This window comes from Xyrauchen texanus, chromosome 27 (assembly GCF_025860055.1).
Source record: "Xyrauchen texanus isolate HMW12.3.18 chromosome 27, RBS_HiC_50CHRs, whole genome shotgun sequence".
Taxonomy (NCBI): Eukaryota; Metazoa; Chordata; class Actinopteri; order Cypriniformes; family Catostomidae; genus Xyrauchen; species Xyrauchen texanus.
The window spans coordinates 27,873,118-27,891,447 of record NC_068302.1 but is presented as its reverse complement, the minus strand read 5'-3'; the positions used below and the strand labels follow the sequence as shown (position 1 = coordinate 27,891,447).

The window sequence follows — 18,330 nt, the reverse complement described above, 5'->3', positions numbered from 1 at the left end:
AAGGAACCTTTTCTGCATACCATTCCATAAAAAAATCGCTTACAGCACCTTTAACTTGACACAGCGTCTAAAAAACGCAGCGCGAATGCGCGAGACGCTGACAAAGCAGCAAAACGCGGCGTAACAGTCAAAGACGCACATTTCGGTATGAACGTCCCTTATACCAGAAGCATACTAATAACGAACCAAATACGAGTCTAAAAAACGAAATACATAAAATACAATATACTAGTTTACACGAGTTCTTTCTTTGTTTCTTTGATAGCAGGTCTGGCTTTAGATATGACTGTCCAGCAACTCACATCGCGTCGCTAACTTGCAGCGAGTAAAAGTGAAGTGTCTCATCTATATTCTTCCACGCGATGCCCTCCCGTACAGGCGTGTTTTGACTTGACAAAGTTGCGCGTGCTTCCTGGTTTGAAGCACTATGTTCTCAGGTACATCGGCGCAAAGCTCCAAGATCGAGTCACATCTGTCACACTCTGGTCACCATTCCCGGCTGCCCGTTCAAACTGTAATACACTTTTGCAGTTTTTTGTTCTTCTGCGTGGTTCCCAACTCTACCGGAATGTATTTATACTTTAACTGTGGGTGAAGCGCGTGCCCACACCCGCTTTATCAGGAAGAGTTGTCAAGAAAAGTGTCCGGTGTTCTTAAGATCATATTGAAGCATCCAGACTTTAAAAAGAGAAGATGTCTGATTCAGCGTCCAGTTTTTTGCATATAGGGGATATTGTGTCCCTTTATGCAGAAGGAACTGTCAATGGTTTTATAAGCACATTGGGGTAAGTGACTTTCATTGACTTCACTGTCTTCCTGCCTTCAACCCCTCAGACCCTGCAGCAGCAAAACACTTATATTGTGTATTGAAAATGCAGGCGTAAACTACAGCTATTGTGTGAAATGTAATTTCGTATCAATTAAATTACAAACAAAATATTAAAATAAACTGATTTTTTAGAATGCAATTTTTTTGCCTGGCTGTTTTGTTGCTGTCCGACTTTTTATGTGTTATGAGTCTTTGGTTTGGTAAGTCTGGGAGCTCCTCACAAAGTGTTTTTAGTAGTGCAGTCACTTTTGAATAAATGCTAAATCAGATCACAATACTTCATGTTTTGAGAATTTTTTGTATGCTATGGTGCTGGTGCTGGTCCCTGGCATTAGTTTATCAGGTCTATTCCAAGATTGCAGGTGGTCAACAATACCAATAACGGATGTTTTTTAAAACTGTATAAGCTACAACACACTATTATAATAGTATTACTGTATATAACCTGTTTGATTAAGGATGCTGGGGCCACAGAAACTTCCCTCAAACTGTTTGTAAAAACATCAGCTTAAAGGAATACCCCCCCCATTTACACACACTCATGCCATTACAGATTTGTATGACTTTCTTTCTTCTGCTGAACACAAATGAAGATTTTTAGAAAAATATCTTATCTCCATACAATGCAAGTGAATGGGTACCAACCCCTTGTGAAACATCAAATAGCACCCCTGTAAAACCACCATCCCCACTTACCATCCCCTTTAGATAAATTGTGTCATGTATTACTTAGAACTAATCATGCAGGTAAAATATTTACTTTTCTATGTTTGATGAATAACAGATTTTAAAGGTGCAGTATGTAAGATTCAGAAACCCTTGTTATTAATGACACCTGTGGCCGTTACGTGAACTGCAGCTAACGAACTATTGCTCGTGATAACGCTCGCGCACACACACCGTAGGGACGTGAGCATATACAAAAACAATGATGTAGCATACAAAGAGACTCATGCTGACAGATGAGGTAGCATAATTCAAATTACACAGTTATGATTGTTTTACTACAAATTTTGAGACTAAACTGAAACTACTTTTCAGCTAACATACCATACTGATACACACGTACAGCTACACACTACCGAACTATACCAGACAGTTTACTGTTGCAATGTTATGTTGTACTGTTGTATGTTTTGTATGTCATATGTTGTACTACGATCAAGAAACCAGCATATTTGCTTAAATTCATCCTGTATACCTGACTTTTAGTATAAAGAGAAGATTTTTGAAATTATTTGAAAATGATGAAGCAAGGTAGCTCGCAATTCGTTAGCATTAGCAGGCAAGATCAAGTTAGCTAAAATTAAACAGATCAATCCTTATGGCACTATATTTCACAAGCTTTGGAGTTATGTAAATTTACCTGTCCAATAAGAAGAATGCCAATTCAGGGTCGGTTTTGATCCCCAAAACTAAACAAACTTCCCTCCAGGAATCAAATGCCCTGCCGATGTTCACTGTAGTTTTCACTCGAACACCATCACGTTCCCACTTAGCCAGATGGGATTCAGTAGATACATTTTTTTTGTGTTAATTTTTTTTGGCTTACTCTGAGTTTGTGTAGGAGTCGGTGTTGTGCTGGAAGCCGGACGTTTGCTGAATTCCATCTCTAAGATAACGTTACCTGGTGTTGCAGTTTGTTGTCGCTATTGAATAGCTGAAGAGAATTACTGAGGCAAGGCTTTCGGAGTGCACATCAACGTCACATTCTTTGGATTTTCCCAGCAAAACCGACCCGCTCCCTTGGCATGAAAATCATGTCTACAGGCTTTAATAGGCAACCTAGGAAATCCGGGAGGGACTTTTTTGAAAATTGCTACATATTGCACCTGTAAATAAGGGCGATTAGCCCTATTTCGACTTGTGATGTTGCCAGATTTCTATAGGTGAAATCCCCAATTAGATCTTGATTGACACTTGTACAGTTTGAAAATATTCTGTCAGAGTGACGCTGTAGTCATGCAATCTGCCCTCTCTCCACTGCGAAAAGACACCGGTTTGTCGAGATTTAGCAATGGGTTGACTTGTTCTTTCTAGTGTTCACATGAAACTTACACCACTGAAGGTAATGCAAGTTTACATATATTTCACACATTTTTATAAATGGCCTAGAGAACATTTCAAGGAAATATTTTGACTTTCTTTTAAAAAGAGAACATAAGATAATATATTGCTATTCCCCTCTTTCTGGGGCTTAAAATAAAAAAGTTATGTGGTGTGCAGAGATGGAAAAAAAAAGTCAAAGCCTCATTAAAAAGTGAAATTCCAGAAAAAAGAAACGTTGGCATGACTGGTGCAGAATAATCAGTTACTGTTATTTCTTTTAAAAAAAAAAAGAATAAAAAAAAGCAGTGAACCAATTGTTTTAAAATATTTAAAAACACCTTTGTTCACAAAATAAAAGTCATTGGGTGTAACCAACATGTAGGTTTACGCTGACCATAAAAACGAGCAGACAACTTTAGACCCTCAAGACTGAGCATGAAGTTTAAAAAAAAAACAGCTGATATTTATTTTGACATTTTTATTAAAAGGCACATTTTGTTCAAGTCATGTGTTGTAACCCTGTGAAAATGACTTGATATTGTGTGACTCAAAAATTCATAATTTGTTTTTACCTTGAAAATTGTGTTTGAAATCTTTTTGGAAATTAATGATTAAGTTGTTTATACTCTCATGTATTCAAGGTGCAAATAAAGTATTATAATACTTTTGACTTGATGGTTACACCACATGACAATTTGAAAGTTTACATTTGTTTTGTAGAAAATGCTATAAACATAAAAAAAAATTATGAAACTAAATTGGAAACAAAGATTACATGTCTGAGAATATGACACATGACACAAAACAAGTTTTTTTAGAAGTCAACCACCGTATATAAGCAAATAAAATATTGATTCTGATCTGTTGTATTAGTTACGTTTACGCTGACTTTATGTGCTTTTTGGAGCTTCAAAGTTTTGGTTACCATTCACTTGCACTCTATATTGCAATTACATCACACATTACAGAGCTGAGATATTCTTCTAAAAGTCTTCGTTTGTGTTCAGCAGAAGAAAGAAAGTCATACACATCTGGGATGGCATGAGGGTGAGTAAATGATGAGATTATTTTCATATTTTGGTTGAACTAACCCTATAATATAGAGGTTTTCGCACTGAATAAAGTCTTGAAGGTGAAAATTACATACTGTAAATTTACATGTTCATGATTTAAACCTTTTTGAAGATTCATTGAAAGAGAGAAACCTTATTTCGTGCTGTTCTCACTCTATCGACATTTCAGCCAAACCCTTACTGTTGTTTTATTGTCAGAAATAAATACCACCACTGTTTTGGGTACAGGCCAAGATGCAAAAACAAAAAGAGGGAGGCAGACATCTTAAAATGCAAATTTTATTCAGGAATCAGACTCTTTGTGTGGTAAATAGTGCAGCTCTCAGAGTGTCTAGGTCTTTTCCCTCTGGCTATTTCATTCACTCAGTCAGAAAGTCTCACCAATTGTCTTATTGTAACTGGCTTGGCAACCAGTTTCTAAGAAACCCTCAAAGACTGCTATAGTTAGTGGTTAGTTACCCTAAGGGTATTATCAAATAGGATTTAATTTATGATATATTTAGCCCTTGAATGAAATTTGGCAGAATATTTGCACCTTAGATGATAAAATATTTAGCAGGATGTCCATTAGAGGTCTGCGGAAATTAGGACATGCACCCTTCAAGCCAGGACTGAAGCTCATTTAGAACTTGTGACCCATAATTTTATATGATCACTGGTGTGGCTCTCAGAGGATTTTGAAGAATCGTTTTATTGGGACACTTTGATGACTCCTTGTGTTTACCTTCCCAGGTTGGTAGATGACCGTTGTGTCGTGGAGCCAGCTGGTGGAGATCTGGACAACCCTCCCAAAAAATTCAGAGGTGCATTATACTTATATAAAAAAGTGTTGAAAGCGGTATGTAAAATGTTTCTTTGGAATTTTGGTTTCGAGTCATGGCTGCAAGATAATGTTTAATTTAGAGTTGGTTATGAAGCTACTATTTACATTTGTCTCGGTTTGTTGGTGCTAACTGGGTCAGCGATGCAGCAAAGTAACCTCAAACCATATAACCCCAACCTCAAGCTCCATTATTGGGATGATTAGCTGTATATTCTTTTTATTCTAATTTAAGTCTATTTTAGATGAAAATGTCTTGCACGGTTCTTTTTTTCCTGTTTCCAATGAAAGTTTGATGCAATTTGTAAATATTCCTCTTATTCTTCCCAAAAACTCAAATTCACTTAACAGTGTGGTCACTTTTGTGTAAAGTGTTCTTTGGAGAATGAGCCATATTTACAAAAACAGACACACAGGAAATTAATCTAACCGATGCTGGTGTTTTTTTTAACAATTTTTTTTATAAAGACTGCCTCTTCAAGGTGTATCCCATGAACCGATATTCTGCCCAGAAACAGTTTTGGAAGGCCAAACAGGCTAAACATGAGAAAGATAAGATCGGAGATATGGTGCTTCTTCAGAAATTACAAGTAAGTGACACCCCCCTCCCCCCCCACACAAACAAACATGCACTACTGTGGTCGCCAGCAACTAGATCATCAAAATAAATACAAAAACTGCATAAAGAAAACAAACTAAATAAAAAAAAAACACATACCCAACTAAACTACAAATCCCTCTCTACAGCCACTCCCCGAGAACCCTCCAAAAAAGCCAAATAACCCCCTCACTTTCTGACGAACAAATCCCATTTCCCCAGCCTTCTAAAAAACATCTCCTCAAACACCGCCTCCTCGCCCATCTCCCCAGACATTCCCTAAATGATGAAGCCCCAGCCCACGTCCATCCCTTGAGGATGATCTTCTTACCAGTCATGACTCAAGCTAGGACCCAACTTTTTAAATAACTGTCCCCAATATCCAGAGTATTCCCATCACCCAGGATACAGAGTCTGGGGCTAAATGAAAAATCAGTGTTCAACACCTCACACATAAAGTTCTGAACCTCCAACCCAAATTCTTGGATCATTACACATCCCCAAAATACATGTATTGTGTCCCTGTCTTCTGATTCTTTAAGACCCAACCTATACAATCTAGAGGGGGTCCAGTAGAACCAATGCAAAATCTTCAATTGCATCAGACCGACCCTTGCTTCTCTAGATGCAGATTTGATTATTTTTAGGATCCTAGCCCACACTCCCTTCTCCAATACAGGTTTAAATCCTTCTCCCATAATCTCTTGAGAGAAGATGAAGCTCAATCCCCCAGACTATGAATTAACAGGGAGTAATACACAGATGCTTCATGACCTTTCCCAAAAGCAGTAATCACCATTTCCAGAGTATCTGCCGCTTTATGGGGGTGTACACTACTCCCAAAAATAGTATAGAGTAGGTGGCACAGCTGTGTATTACCTAAAGAACTGGGATCTAGGAAACTTACAATGTTGAACCAAATTATCAAAAGATCTCAGTAATCCACTCTCATATATTTCACCTGTGGCCAAAAGTATTGGCAGTGAAATACATTTTGTGTTTTGCAAAGTTTACTGCTTCTGTTGTTTTGGTGTTGATTCACGTTGTTTCTAGATTATTGTGCAGATCAGATGCATTTTAAATAATTGCAAAAAGCTTCATTGGCCAAATTTTTTTACTTTATAATAAAAATCAAAATTTCACTGTTTTTTGGCCCTGGCACAAAATTACCAGCTAACATAATTTCACTAATCATATCTGCAGCACCTGGGAAAGTGTGAACGAGTACTAGTCAGGTGAAATCACTCTATCATTCTGATTGGATTATAAGAGCAGACTGATTGCTATAAAAGGAGGGAAGAAGTGCTTCCAATCATTGTGTTCTTGTTAGCAAAGTTTACCTCTAAAGAAAGACATGCAGCCATCATCGCTTTGCATCAAAATGGTCTCACATGCAAGGAAATTGCTGCAAAGAATATTGCACCTAAAAGAACCATTTACCGGATCATCAAGAACTTCAAAGAGAGAGGTTAAACTGCAGTGAAGAAGGCTTCAGGACGTCCCAGAGTGTCCAGCAAGCGCCAGGACCATCTCCTCCTGAGGAGTCAGCTACGGAATCGTGTCACCATCAGTGCAGAGCTTGCTCAATATTGGCAGCAGGTTGGAGTGAGTGCATCTGCACGCACAGTGAGGCAAAGACTTTTGGACAATGGCCTGGTGTCAAGAAGGGCAGCAAAGAAGCATCATCTCTCCAAGAAAAACATCAAGGACAGACTGAAATTCTGCAGATAGGACACGGATTGGACAGCAGAAGACTTGTGCAAAGTTATTTTCTCTGATGAAGCCCCCTTCCTTTCCAGACGTTTGGGACATCTGGAAAATCGATAGTACGGAGAAGAAAAGGTGAACTCTACCATGAGTCCTGTGTCATGCCAACAGTGAAGCATCCTGAGACCATCTATGTGTGGGGTTGCTTTTCATCCAAGGGAGTGGGCCCTCTCACAATTCTGCCCAAAAACACTGCCATTAATCCCACAGAGAACCTGTGGTCAATCCTCAAAAGGCGGGTGGACAAGCAGAAGCCCACAAATTGTGATCAACTCCAAACACTAATAAGGCAAGAATGGATCACCATCAGTCAGGATTTGGCCCAGAAGCTGATATCCAGCATGCCAGAGTGAATTTTATAGGTTACGAAGAACAAGGGTCAAGACTGTAAATATTGACTCTTTGCATATATTGAATGTTTTTGCCAATAAAAGCCTTTAAAACTCATGAAATGCTTATCATTGTTTTCCAGTATACCATAGAAACATGTGAAAAAATAATCTGCAAATACTGGAGCAGCAAACTTTGCAAAACACAACATTTATGTCAACATTTATGTTGTTTCAAGTTGACTCAGAGGCCAGATAAGAAACACACCATGATTTTGTCAGTCCCTCAACTCTATTAAAGACATTGCTTGTTGTAGGCATGTAGATATTTTGCTGTCATTCTTATCACTGGCCAGGAACTTCAGTGTAAAAGCGATCTTCCGTCAATGCAAATGTTTCTTGATGGAGTGTTATTCCACAAAACAAACTCCAGCCGCTAGGCAGAACCAACACAAAAAGAAACAAAAATGGCACCCAGCTTCCTCAGACAGCCAAGAGTAAGTGCAGCGAGTCAGTCCACTCACATGAGAAACACAAAATGGCTTATTCACTCCAATGTTTTTATGAAGGACAGTGCTTGCTTGGGGCATAAAATACTTTGTGGCCATCCTTAGTATTTATACTCAGTTTGGCCAGAAACTTCAGTGCAAAAGCGATCTTCCATTGATGTAAAATCAAAACCGAGATCAAAAATCAAATCGGAATCAAAATTAAATCCGAGTCTCTGGTCCGCAGGCCCATCAGAGGTTTCAGCTTGAGCACGTAAGTGTCTTTTCATATCTCCAGAGAGCGAGTATTTTGAATTTTTTGACATATTGACTTCAAAGAGCAAATATGCAGCAAGGTGTATAAAATCTCATCAGATTATAACGCAAAAATAACTAAAAACTAGTGCGCAGAGCTCGCCATTTACACATCCGGTCCTTGCATGGCGTCCAAGCTCAAATACAGGTGTGAACTAATCTGATCTATTGATATTGTCTGATGGTATAAGTGTTAATTATAAATGTTGATTGATATCTTATATGGTTTGATCTGTGATGTTGCTTACTGCTCTTTGTTCTTTCTTTGTTCTTTTTCTGTTTGCACCAAAGCATGCAGCTAACTTGGAACAGAAACAGAATGATTCTGAGAACAAAAAGGTCCACGGGGACATTGTAAAATATGGCAATGTGATTCAGGTGAGAGTCACAGAATTAATAAAATTATATGCGTTAATGAAGTGATGAGAGAGTCAATGCTATCTGATGCTTTTATTTTTATTTATTTTTTTAAGCATGATACTTTATCTGCAAGGTTTATGTCTACAATTACATCTCTGCATTTTTGATATATAGATATTTTACAGTGGCATAGTGCCTTATATAATAATTCTTCCATATTGTAATGAAAGTTTTAATTATTAAATCGCAATCTAGTCAAGATATTTGGACCTAAGAGTAAAACCACAGAAGCCCTTGTATATAGGAGTAGAAATGTCAGAACATCAGTTCTGTTTCTAGAAACAAAAGATTAAAAGGTAGCCTAGTTACCCTGAATAATTCCAATTCTGATTTCAAGTTGACTTTAAAAGAGAAAGTGTTAACAAACTTTACGTTTAATTAAGGGGTTATAAACTTAACCTCAAATTTGTATCTCAAATATTAAAATGGCGCACTGCCTTGCTTTAGTGAGGTCATTTGTAGATAATGGTGCACACACTATAGGAAGCCAGGCCTTTTCCTGATACCATACAGTGTTCTGTGGGTTACAGCTTTTGCTTAGAAATCCAGCCAACACATTTGTCTGGTTCTTTTCCATAGATAGTTCTGGTTAGTGTTTAGGGCTGTGGCACTGGCACAGAAAAAAGCACTTTTTTCATACAGATATAAGATAAATTATTAGACTTGAATTATGAATTGTTTACTTATGCACACAATATTTATTTTATGAGGTTATGTGTTTTAATAGAACCCAGGGCCCATAGACCATTGTCCTATATAGCGTTCAGTTGAATGAAAATATTATTTCATTTAATGTGAGCACATGCAGGGTTTATCTGCAGGGACAAGTAGTCCCATAACCAAACCAAAATCAGTTTCACATTTCTCTGTCGCAATGTGAACTTGAGTTTCACTTTCCATTTTTCATCACATTCAAACTTTTGCGTATAAAGTGACAAGGACCAGCCCTGCATTTAAACAAACCCAGGCAAGCTTTCTGAGGCATGGCTTTGTGGTGGACTTGGCTGAAATAACTCTCTCGTAGCCACTGGGTAATTGTTAAGTGGTTTAAAGCGATAGCTCTATTCACTGCCATTCAGCTCGCACACAGTATCTGAGGTGGTGCTACCATACTGTAGTGTACATGTTCAAGACATTTACACAAAAAGGAAGTATCTTCTTTTTAATAACTCGTTGTAGAATTTTGTAATAAAGCAATAAGCCAGAAGAGGCTGTGTGTTACAGTGAACTTATCGCAGTTAATGTTTGTTGTTGGGCATGATGCAAAGCGAACTGACTGGAGTGGCTTATTACTTTTATTAAATGGGACAATGTGATATTACACATAAATGTTCAATTAATAATTTAATATATAATAATTCTTCTGCCATATAATACATTTTAATAGCTTAAAGGGATGGTTCAATCAAAAAAAAATTATTCTCTCATAATTTACTCACACTCATGCCATCCCAGGTGTGTATGACTTTCTTCTGCTAAAAACAAACAAAGATTTTAGAAGAATATTTCAGCTCTGTAGGTCCTTTCAATGCAAGTGAATAATGGCCAGAACTTTGAAGCTACAAAAATCACATTCAGGCAGCATAAAAGTATTCCATTACTTTTAGTCCACTGGTTAAATATATTTGTTCGAAGTGATGCAATCATTTCAATACTTTTTTTTACTATAAATCTCCACTATTACTTTCAGAGATTTATAGAAAAAAAATTACTTAAATATTTATATATTTCTCATGCATATATAGATTTAACCATTGGAGATATATGGATTATATTAATGTGGCATTTATGTAATTTTTTGGAGATTGACAGGTCTGGTCATCCTTTACTTGCATTGTATAGACCTATAGAGCTGAAATATTCATTTAAAAATCCTTGTGTTCAGCAGAAGAAAGAAAGTCAAACACATCTGGGATGGCATGAGGGTAAGTAAATGTTGAAAGAATTTTCATTTTGGCTGAACTATCACTTTAACTATTTTAAAGCTGAAGTGTGTCATTTCTTCTATGTTAAAATACTTTTTCCTATCCCAGTTTAATGTGCAGAGACAATTACTGTATAAGTAATCCATTTGTAGATTTATTTCTGAAAAGTGTAAACACTGTGGCTCTGTGGAGCTATCACAACATTGCTCTGTTTGTTTGAGCATCCAATCAGCCTTACATGGCAGACAGGTGAAGTGTTTGAAAGCAACCCTATAAAGCAATCATTATTTTTACAATTCTTTCTGGTGATGTTAATGAATCAGAAAATACACAATTTAGCTTTAACACTTTTAATGGTTTTTAGCAAAATGGTGCATTCATATAGAATTTACTTGATGTGCTTTTACAGGTGTGCAACTTGGATGTAGCTCATTCAGTCACATTTGTGAGCTGGAACTATACATTTTATAATGGATAATTTTTCCAATAAGAGTTTTACAAAGTAGAAATAGTTCATCTATTTTTTATTCTGTTTTCAGCTCCTGCACATGAAGAGTAATAAGTATTTGACTGTGAATAAGCGTCTCCCAGCGTTGCTGGAGAAGAACGCTATGCGTGTAACTCTTGATGGGACGGGCAATGAAGGCTCCTGGCTTTTTATCCAGCCATTCTGGAAGCTCAGAGCCACTGGGGACAATGTAATTAACACACACATGCAATAAAACAATCCTCTTAACAGTAGGCACACAGTATACACAAGTTTTATGGGTGAATCTCACATAACATGTCAGAGCGTACCCCAAACTCAAATGAAAAAATAAAAAAATTATATTTTGCATAATCAAAATGAAAACTATTTTGTAGGATCATTGAGAGTTTTTGCATTGTGATATTATTTTCATGACAATCAAACATACTCCCCAATTCTCATTACCGTAATGCAATGTATTTTTTTTGTAAGTATTTATACATGGTAGTTTGTGTTCTACTGCCTTCAATTTTTGCAGATTTTACTAAAAATAATTGTACATTTTTGGATATACTTTGTCAAAAAATACTATTACAGTAATGAGAATTACAGAGAATTATGAGAATGACCAAAAAAAAAAAAAAAAAAAATCTTAATTTTAATGGAACTGCAAAAAATATAAATGGTCCTAAAAAATAAGCTTGATTTTCTGTATTTACATTTTTTTTTAATCATTTTGGGGGTATAAGCCGGGCATGTTTTCATGAGATTCATACTGTACACCCACGCATGCATTAATTTTTTCAAAGGCATATGTTTACCTGCACACCAATACAAATATAGGCAAACATGCTCTGTACACACATACACACTCACAAAGTTAAGTAAATGAATGCAAATGATCCTTATACACATTTAAATCAGGTTTACAGAGTTAATCCATGTTTAAATGTTTGTAGATTGCTTCTCGCTTGTGTAAATTGCAAGAGATGTACATATTTGCTTTTCAGTTACAGGTGGCTGTGACAGTCATGCGCAGCCCCTCACTTAATCTTTTTTACACCGTTTCAGATTGTAGTTGGAGATAAGGTAATCCTGAATCCTGTTAATGCTGGACAGCCTCTCCACGCTAGTAGTTATGAGCTTCTTGATCACCCAGGATGTAAAGAGGTGGGCCTGCTTCAGAAGACATGATCAGTGTGGTGTAAAGTTCTATGTCAAAATGGATTTTGGGTTATTAAGAAAGGTCCTAATGACTATTAGAGACATTTATTCATGTCCTAAAGCAGTGGTTCTCAACCTTTGTTTCATGAACACCCCCTACTTCATTCCCTTACACTTGACGCTGCTAGATGCTAGACTTCAAAATCAGATGAACCGCGGTACAAATGCGTACCAAGCCATATAATTGAGAACCAACTGATATACTCCAAGTCTAGACAAACGTTTTAATGCAAAGAGGAACTTGATAGATTTGGTTCTTATGACTGATAAACACCCCCCATTTGTATCCTAATGGGATCTACTAATTTGCTCTCAGCGCACCTTACTGCTCCCGTTGAAAACCCCCGGCCTAAAGGATTCGTTCACCCCAACACAAAAATTCTGTCGTAATTTACTCACTCCTTATGTTAGCCCAAAACCCATGGAAGCCCATTTCTGGTGAAATCAAAATTATGAGATACAAAGTAATTATGTTGAAAAAAGTCATAATTATAAAATACAAAGTAATTACATTGAAATAAAAAGTCATAATTATAAAATACATATTCATAATTATGACATACAAATGAAACATCATTAGATGCTAAGTTACATTTATGAGATACCTAGTCAAATCTTTTAGAAAAAAGTAGTTTATGATACTAAATCAAAATAATGAGATACTAAATCATAATTATGAGATACTAAATCATAATTATATCTCAAAATTATGGCTTAGGCTCTAATTATTATGATTTAGTATCTCATAATTATGACTTTTTTTTATAATTAAGACTTTTAATCTAAAACTTTGACTATTATGTCTACAATTAATTATAAAAACTATAACTAAACTATAATTATGACTTTCCAAAGCAGGTTTTTTTCTTTCCATGTGGTGGAAATGGGCTTCCATACAAACCTGTATCACATTCTTTGGTGCTTTCACCCCTTACTTTTAAGCTGTGATGAGTGATGAGTGCTGTATGCGCAGTTTTCATTATCTTTAAAATGTTACACTGCCCTCTACAGATCAACTCGGTGAATAGCAACACCAGCTGGAAGATCAGCCTGTTTATGATGTTCAGTGATCATAAAGATGAAGTTCTTAAGGGAGTAAGTGCAACTGCCCTGCAGAAAGTTTCTTATGTTAATGTCAACTCAATCAGATGTCAAATTTTATACAAACTCTTATGATGAAACAAACAAATTGGTGCTGATGCCTATATATATATGTCCACACATTCTCAAATGTGGGGCTGGCAGCTCTTATGTGTACACTTGAGACCTACTGAGACAAGTTTTATGATTATCTAACCAATACAAAAGCAATAAAATAAAGTAATAAAGCAAATGTGTGACAGACTTAATACAAAGATACTATGAAAAAATCTAAATAGAAGCATTTTCACAAGTGGACTCATGGACAGTTGATGTCATGGTGACCCATTTTGTATGATGTCCTTGAATAGGGGGATGTGGTGAGGCTTTTCCATGCAGAACAGGAGAAGTTTTTGACCTGCGATGAGTACAAATCTAATCTGCACGTATTCTTGCGCACGACTCTACGCCAGTCTGCTACTTCAGCCACCAGTTCCAATGCTTTATGGGAAGTGGAGGTAAGAACACCCTGTACATAGACCTGTGAGCCGAGCTGCAGTTAATAGTAGAATTTGTTTATGGAAGTGTGGGTAAATTCTCAAAAGTAATAAAAATGTGGGGCCTTTCTATCTCAGCAAGTAAAGATGCTTACTACCACACCTGGAGTCGTGAGTTCGAATCCAGGGTGTGCTGAGTGACCCCAGCCAGGTCTCCTAAGCAACCAAATTGGCCCGGTTGCTAGGGAGGGTTGAGTCACATGGGGTAACACCCTCATGGTGGCTATATTTTGGTCAGCTCTCGGTGGGGCGCATGGCGAGTTGTGCGTGGATGCGGAGAGTAGCATGAGCCTCCACACGCGCTATGTCTCCGCAGTATTGTGCTCATCAAGCCACGTGATAAGATGCGCAGGTTGACGGTCTCAGACGCGGAGGCAACTGAGATTCGTCCTCTGCCACCCGGATTGAGGCAAGTCACTAATCCACCACGAGGACTTAGAGCGCATTGGGAATTGGGCATTCCAAAATGGGGAGAAAAAGGGGATAAAATCAGAAAAAAAGGTAAAAAAAATTGTTGCTACAAAAAAATACATTTGAATTAGAAATCATTCCTAAAAAAGTTAATTGTTAATTAGAGGTGGTGTTTTTTTTTTTACACAGTCCTTTTGTTTATTTTGTAGTATTTAGAATGTCAAACAATTCTTTATGTGAAGACGGATTGTTTGCTTGTTATATGTAGGTGGTGCATCATGATCCCTGTCGAGGGGGAGCAGGCCATTGGAACAGCCTCTACCGATTTAAACATTTGGCCACAGGCAACTATCTTGCTGCTGAGGTAATACTGTCAATATAATCATTGAAATATGCTAAAATAATCTAAATATGATGGATATAAAAATGTCTTGATGTTTTTGTTTGTGTGGCAGGAGAATCCAGGCTACAGAGAAAACATCAGTGAAATAGAGGTAGTTTAAAATGGCATATTCTGAATGAATTGTTATATAAGACGCATATTACACTTATATTAAGTAATAAAAAAAAAAAAAAGTCTGGTATACTGTATATGCGTGAGCCTGTCTCTCTGAGAGTGTCTATGAATGGTGCTTTTTCAATAGTTGAATAGTAGCCGCATCAAGCGAAGCCTCGGTGAGAGGATCAAGTATAAACTAGTCGCGGTGCCTCATGGGAATGATATTGCCTCTTTGTTTGAGCTGGACCCCACTACACTACAGAAGACCGATTCATTTGTGCCAAGGTATTCAAATATGCATTTGTCACTGTCTTTTTCCACACTCTGTTATGCGAAAAGCTTGTTGATGTAACCTCCTACCTTTATCTGCTCTTGCCAACAGAAATTCTTATGTTCGATTCCGTCACCTGTGCACAAACACTTGGATCCAAAGCACCAACATTCCCATTGACATTGATGAGGAGAGGCCCATTCGATTAATGGTGAGAAATTGACTATTTCTCCAATAAGTCTAACCTTATAGGCATAGTTCACACAAAAATGACAATTCTCACATCATTTAATCCCCATCATGCCATCCCAGATGTGTGACTTTCTTTCTTTTACAGAACACAAAGATACAGATTTTTAGGAGAATATCTCTGCTTTGTAGGTCCATACAGTGCAAGTGAATGGTGACCAAAACTTTGAAGCTCCAAAAAGCACAAAGAAAGCATAAAAACAATCCATATGATTTCAGTGGTTTAATCCATGTCTTCTGAAGCGATCCAATCGGTTTTGGGTGACAACAGACCAAAATATAACTCAATTATCACTGTACATCTTGCCATTGCAGTCTCTAGGCCATGATCAGGATTTAAAGCTTGATTATACTTTCTTGTGCTCGATGCATGTGCATAGCGCTAAATGGCGCTAGGAAGTGTAATCGAGCTTTATATTGAGAAAAATTTGTTACATTTTGGTGTGTTCTCACCCAAAACTGATTGGATCCCTTCAGAAGACATGGATTAAGCCACTGGAATAATATGGATTACTTTTATGCTTCCTCTATGTGAAGCTCCACAGACCAACAGAGCTGAGATCTTTTTCAAAAATGTTTGTTTGTGTTCTGCAGAAGAAAGAATGTAATACACATCTGAACTGGCATGAGGTTAAATCATTTTTGGGTGAACTATCACTTTAACTTCTTTGAATGTTTCTTTTTCATTTATAAATTATTAATACATTTCAAATGTGGACTTTCATTCAGACTTAAGTAGAGTTAAAACATAATTATATGTATTTTCTTAAATCTTTTGGGTTTCATCATTAAATCTTTTATTGAAACTATTTAAAAAAATATTTGTATGTATTTAGAGTTTTTTTTTGTTACTCTTCATTTTGTAAATATGGAAGCATTTCACAGTCTGTGGTGAAGCATTTCTGCCTTAATTTAGCAGGGTGAATCTTACAAACTGTCTTTTATTATTTTTTGATTTTGTATTATTTAATGTAAATTTATATCACTATAATTTGGCTGATAAAGTACTTACTGAATTCATAATAATAAAAAAAAATCTTTACTGAGGCATTGCCTGTAAATTTGGCATCTTTCTCTTTTCTGACTGCTGTAATCCACCACTTTGTTTTTTTCTCTCTTTTAGAAAGTCATGGAAATGTAATAGTGGAGTTATTCTTTACCTGTTGGAGCTAATGGGAAATGGGAAATAAAATATATGTTGTGGTCTCCCATTTGCCTCTATACGATTACCCCGCTATAGTTTACTTATGTGTTCCAAACACAGAAATGTGAAAGGGTCCATTGTGTATCATATTATCTTTTTTAAATTGTATATGAACAGTTTAGTGTTCAGCCCTAGTGTTGAGTTTCATCTTCTCTACATATCTTCTCCTCCTGTAGCTGGGCACCTGCCCCACAAAAGAAGACAAGGAAGCTTTTGCCATTGTCTCCGTGCCAGTCATGGAGATAAGAGATTTAGACTTTGCTAATGATGCCAGCCTGATGTTGAGCACCGTGGTTGAAAAGTTCAATGTTGGTTTCCCCAGCCCTAATGATAGAAGGTAGAGTTGATAAGACACACCCAAATGTCTTTGATGAATGTGGAATTACTGTGTAAGTGTTTGTAAAGTAAACCTGTTGCAGAACCTGCTGTTAGAGCTTTGTGTTGCCTCTCTATGCACAGGTATGCCATTAAACTGCTGGAAGATGTAGTTTTCTTTGTTGTGGACCAGTCTAACAATGGCCAGCCTGCCCTGGAAGTGACGATGAACAAGCCCAACAGAGAGAGACAGAAGCTCATGAGAGAACAGAACATTCTCAAACAGGTCTGATTTTTACAAATTGTCAAATAATCAAGGTTTCACAATAATCTAGACATATTATGTAATCCACATTCCCTTGATATCTCATCATCTTTTTAGATATTTGGGATCATTAAGACCCCATTTAAAGAGAGAGGAACAGAGCCTCCACTGTTGAGGTTGGAAGAGCTGTCTGATCAGAAGAATGCTCCCTATCAGTACATGCTACGATTGTGCTACAGGGTGCTGCGGCACTCGCAGGAAGACTACCGTAAGAATCAGGTACTTCGACCATGTCAGATACACCCAGTAAAACGTTTGAACACTCTTATTTCCTATGATATAAAAAAAGCAATTGTTCTAAATGCTTATGTTTAAATGCTTAAAATAAATTTTAGGACAATTATAAATTGTGTCTCCAAAAACTGCATTTTATAGCTGAATTATGTAACTTTTTCAGTGTTAAAATACTTTCTTCTATCCCAGCTTAATATGCAGAAACAAATATAAGCCATTCGCAGGTAAAGTTCCTCAAAAATTGTAAACACTGTGTTTGTGTAGCACTACAAAAAATCCTGTGTTTGTTTTGAGTGACCTACCCCACAACGTTACTCAACCAATGGTGTAAGTTGGGGCGGGACTATCTGAACAACAGTAGATGAGTTTTGAATAAATTGTTTATTTTTGCAATTCTGTCCGGTTGTGCTAGTGTGGCAGAAATTACATACTTCAGCTAAAATGTAAAAATGTTTTTGAAATGGATGCGTTGGAATAGATATTGAAGGAAAAGCAGCCAACAAGTGCCCAGCATACATGGGAACTACTTCAATACTGTTTACATGGATATATGGATGCCTCATGAAGTTGCCCAGAGTGTGCAGAGCTGTGATCTATGGAAAGGATGACTATTAAAATATAAGATAGTTTTGATTTGTTTACCATTTTTGGTCATTATGTAATTCCCACTCTTCTGTGAATGCTATTTCAAAGCTTTAATGGCTTTACTTTCATTATAAAATGTATGTAATTTTATGGAAAATAGTAATAATAAAGAACAAGTAGATGTGTCCAAACTTGTGACTCCTAGTGTATTACACAGGTGCTCAAGACTGGTTGAGAATACATTTTCAACCTGAAGATATTGTCAGTAAAACATTGATATGTTAAGGTGATGAT

At 36.8% G+C, this 18,330-nt stretch overlaps 1 protein-coding gene across 1 annotated transcript in view; it reads left to right on the top strand.

Moving 5' to 3' along the window:
* Positions 1–693: 693 nt before the first annotated feature.
* The window catches only part of itpr3 (inositol 1,4,5-trisphosphate receptor, type 3), a 61,687-nt gene continuing 44,050 nt past the window's right edge, over positions 694–18,330 (top strand). Inside the window, exons 1-15 of the mRNA XM_052094460.1 lie at positions 694–785; positions 4,684–4,754; positions 5,240–5,361; positions 8,560–8,646; positions 11,153–11,311; positions 12,154–12,252; positions 13,318–13,401; positions 13,758–13,904; positions 14,623–14,718; positions 14,810–14,848; positions 14,999–15,138; positions 15,236–15,335; positions 16,754–16,914; positions 17,037–17,178; positions 17,275–17,436. Coding sequence (XP_051950420.1) covers positions 694–785; positions 4,684–4,754; positions 5,240–5,361; positions 8,560–8,646; positions 11,153–11,311; positions 12,154–12,252; positions 13,318–13,401; positions 13,758–13,904; positions 14,623–14,718; positions 14,810–14,848; positions 14,999–15,138; positions 15,236–15,335; positions 16,754–16,914; positions 17,037–17,178; positions 17,275–17,436 — 1,701 coding nt within the window. The remainder of the gene's footprint in view (positions 786–4,683; positions 4,755–5,239; positions 5,362–8,559; positions 8,647–11,152; positions 11,312–12,153; positions 12,253–13,317; positions 13,402–13,757; positions 13,905–14,622; positions 14,719–14,809; positions 14,849–14,998; positions 15,139–15,235; positions 15,336–16,753; positions 16,915–17,036; positions 17,179–17,274; positions 17,437–18,330) is intronic.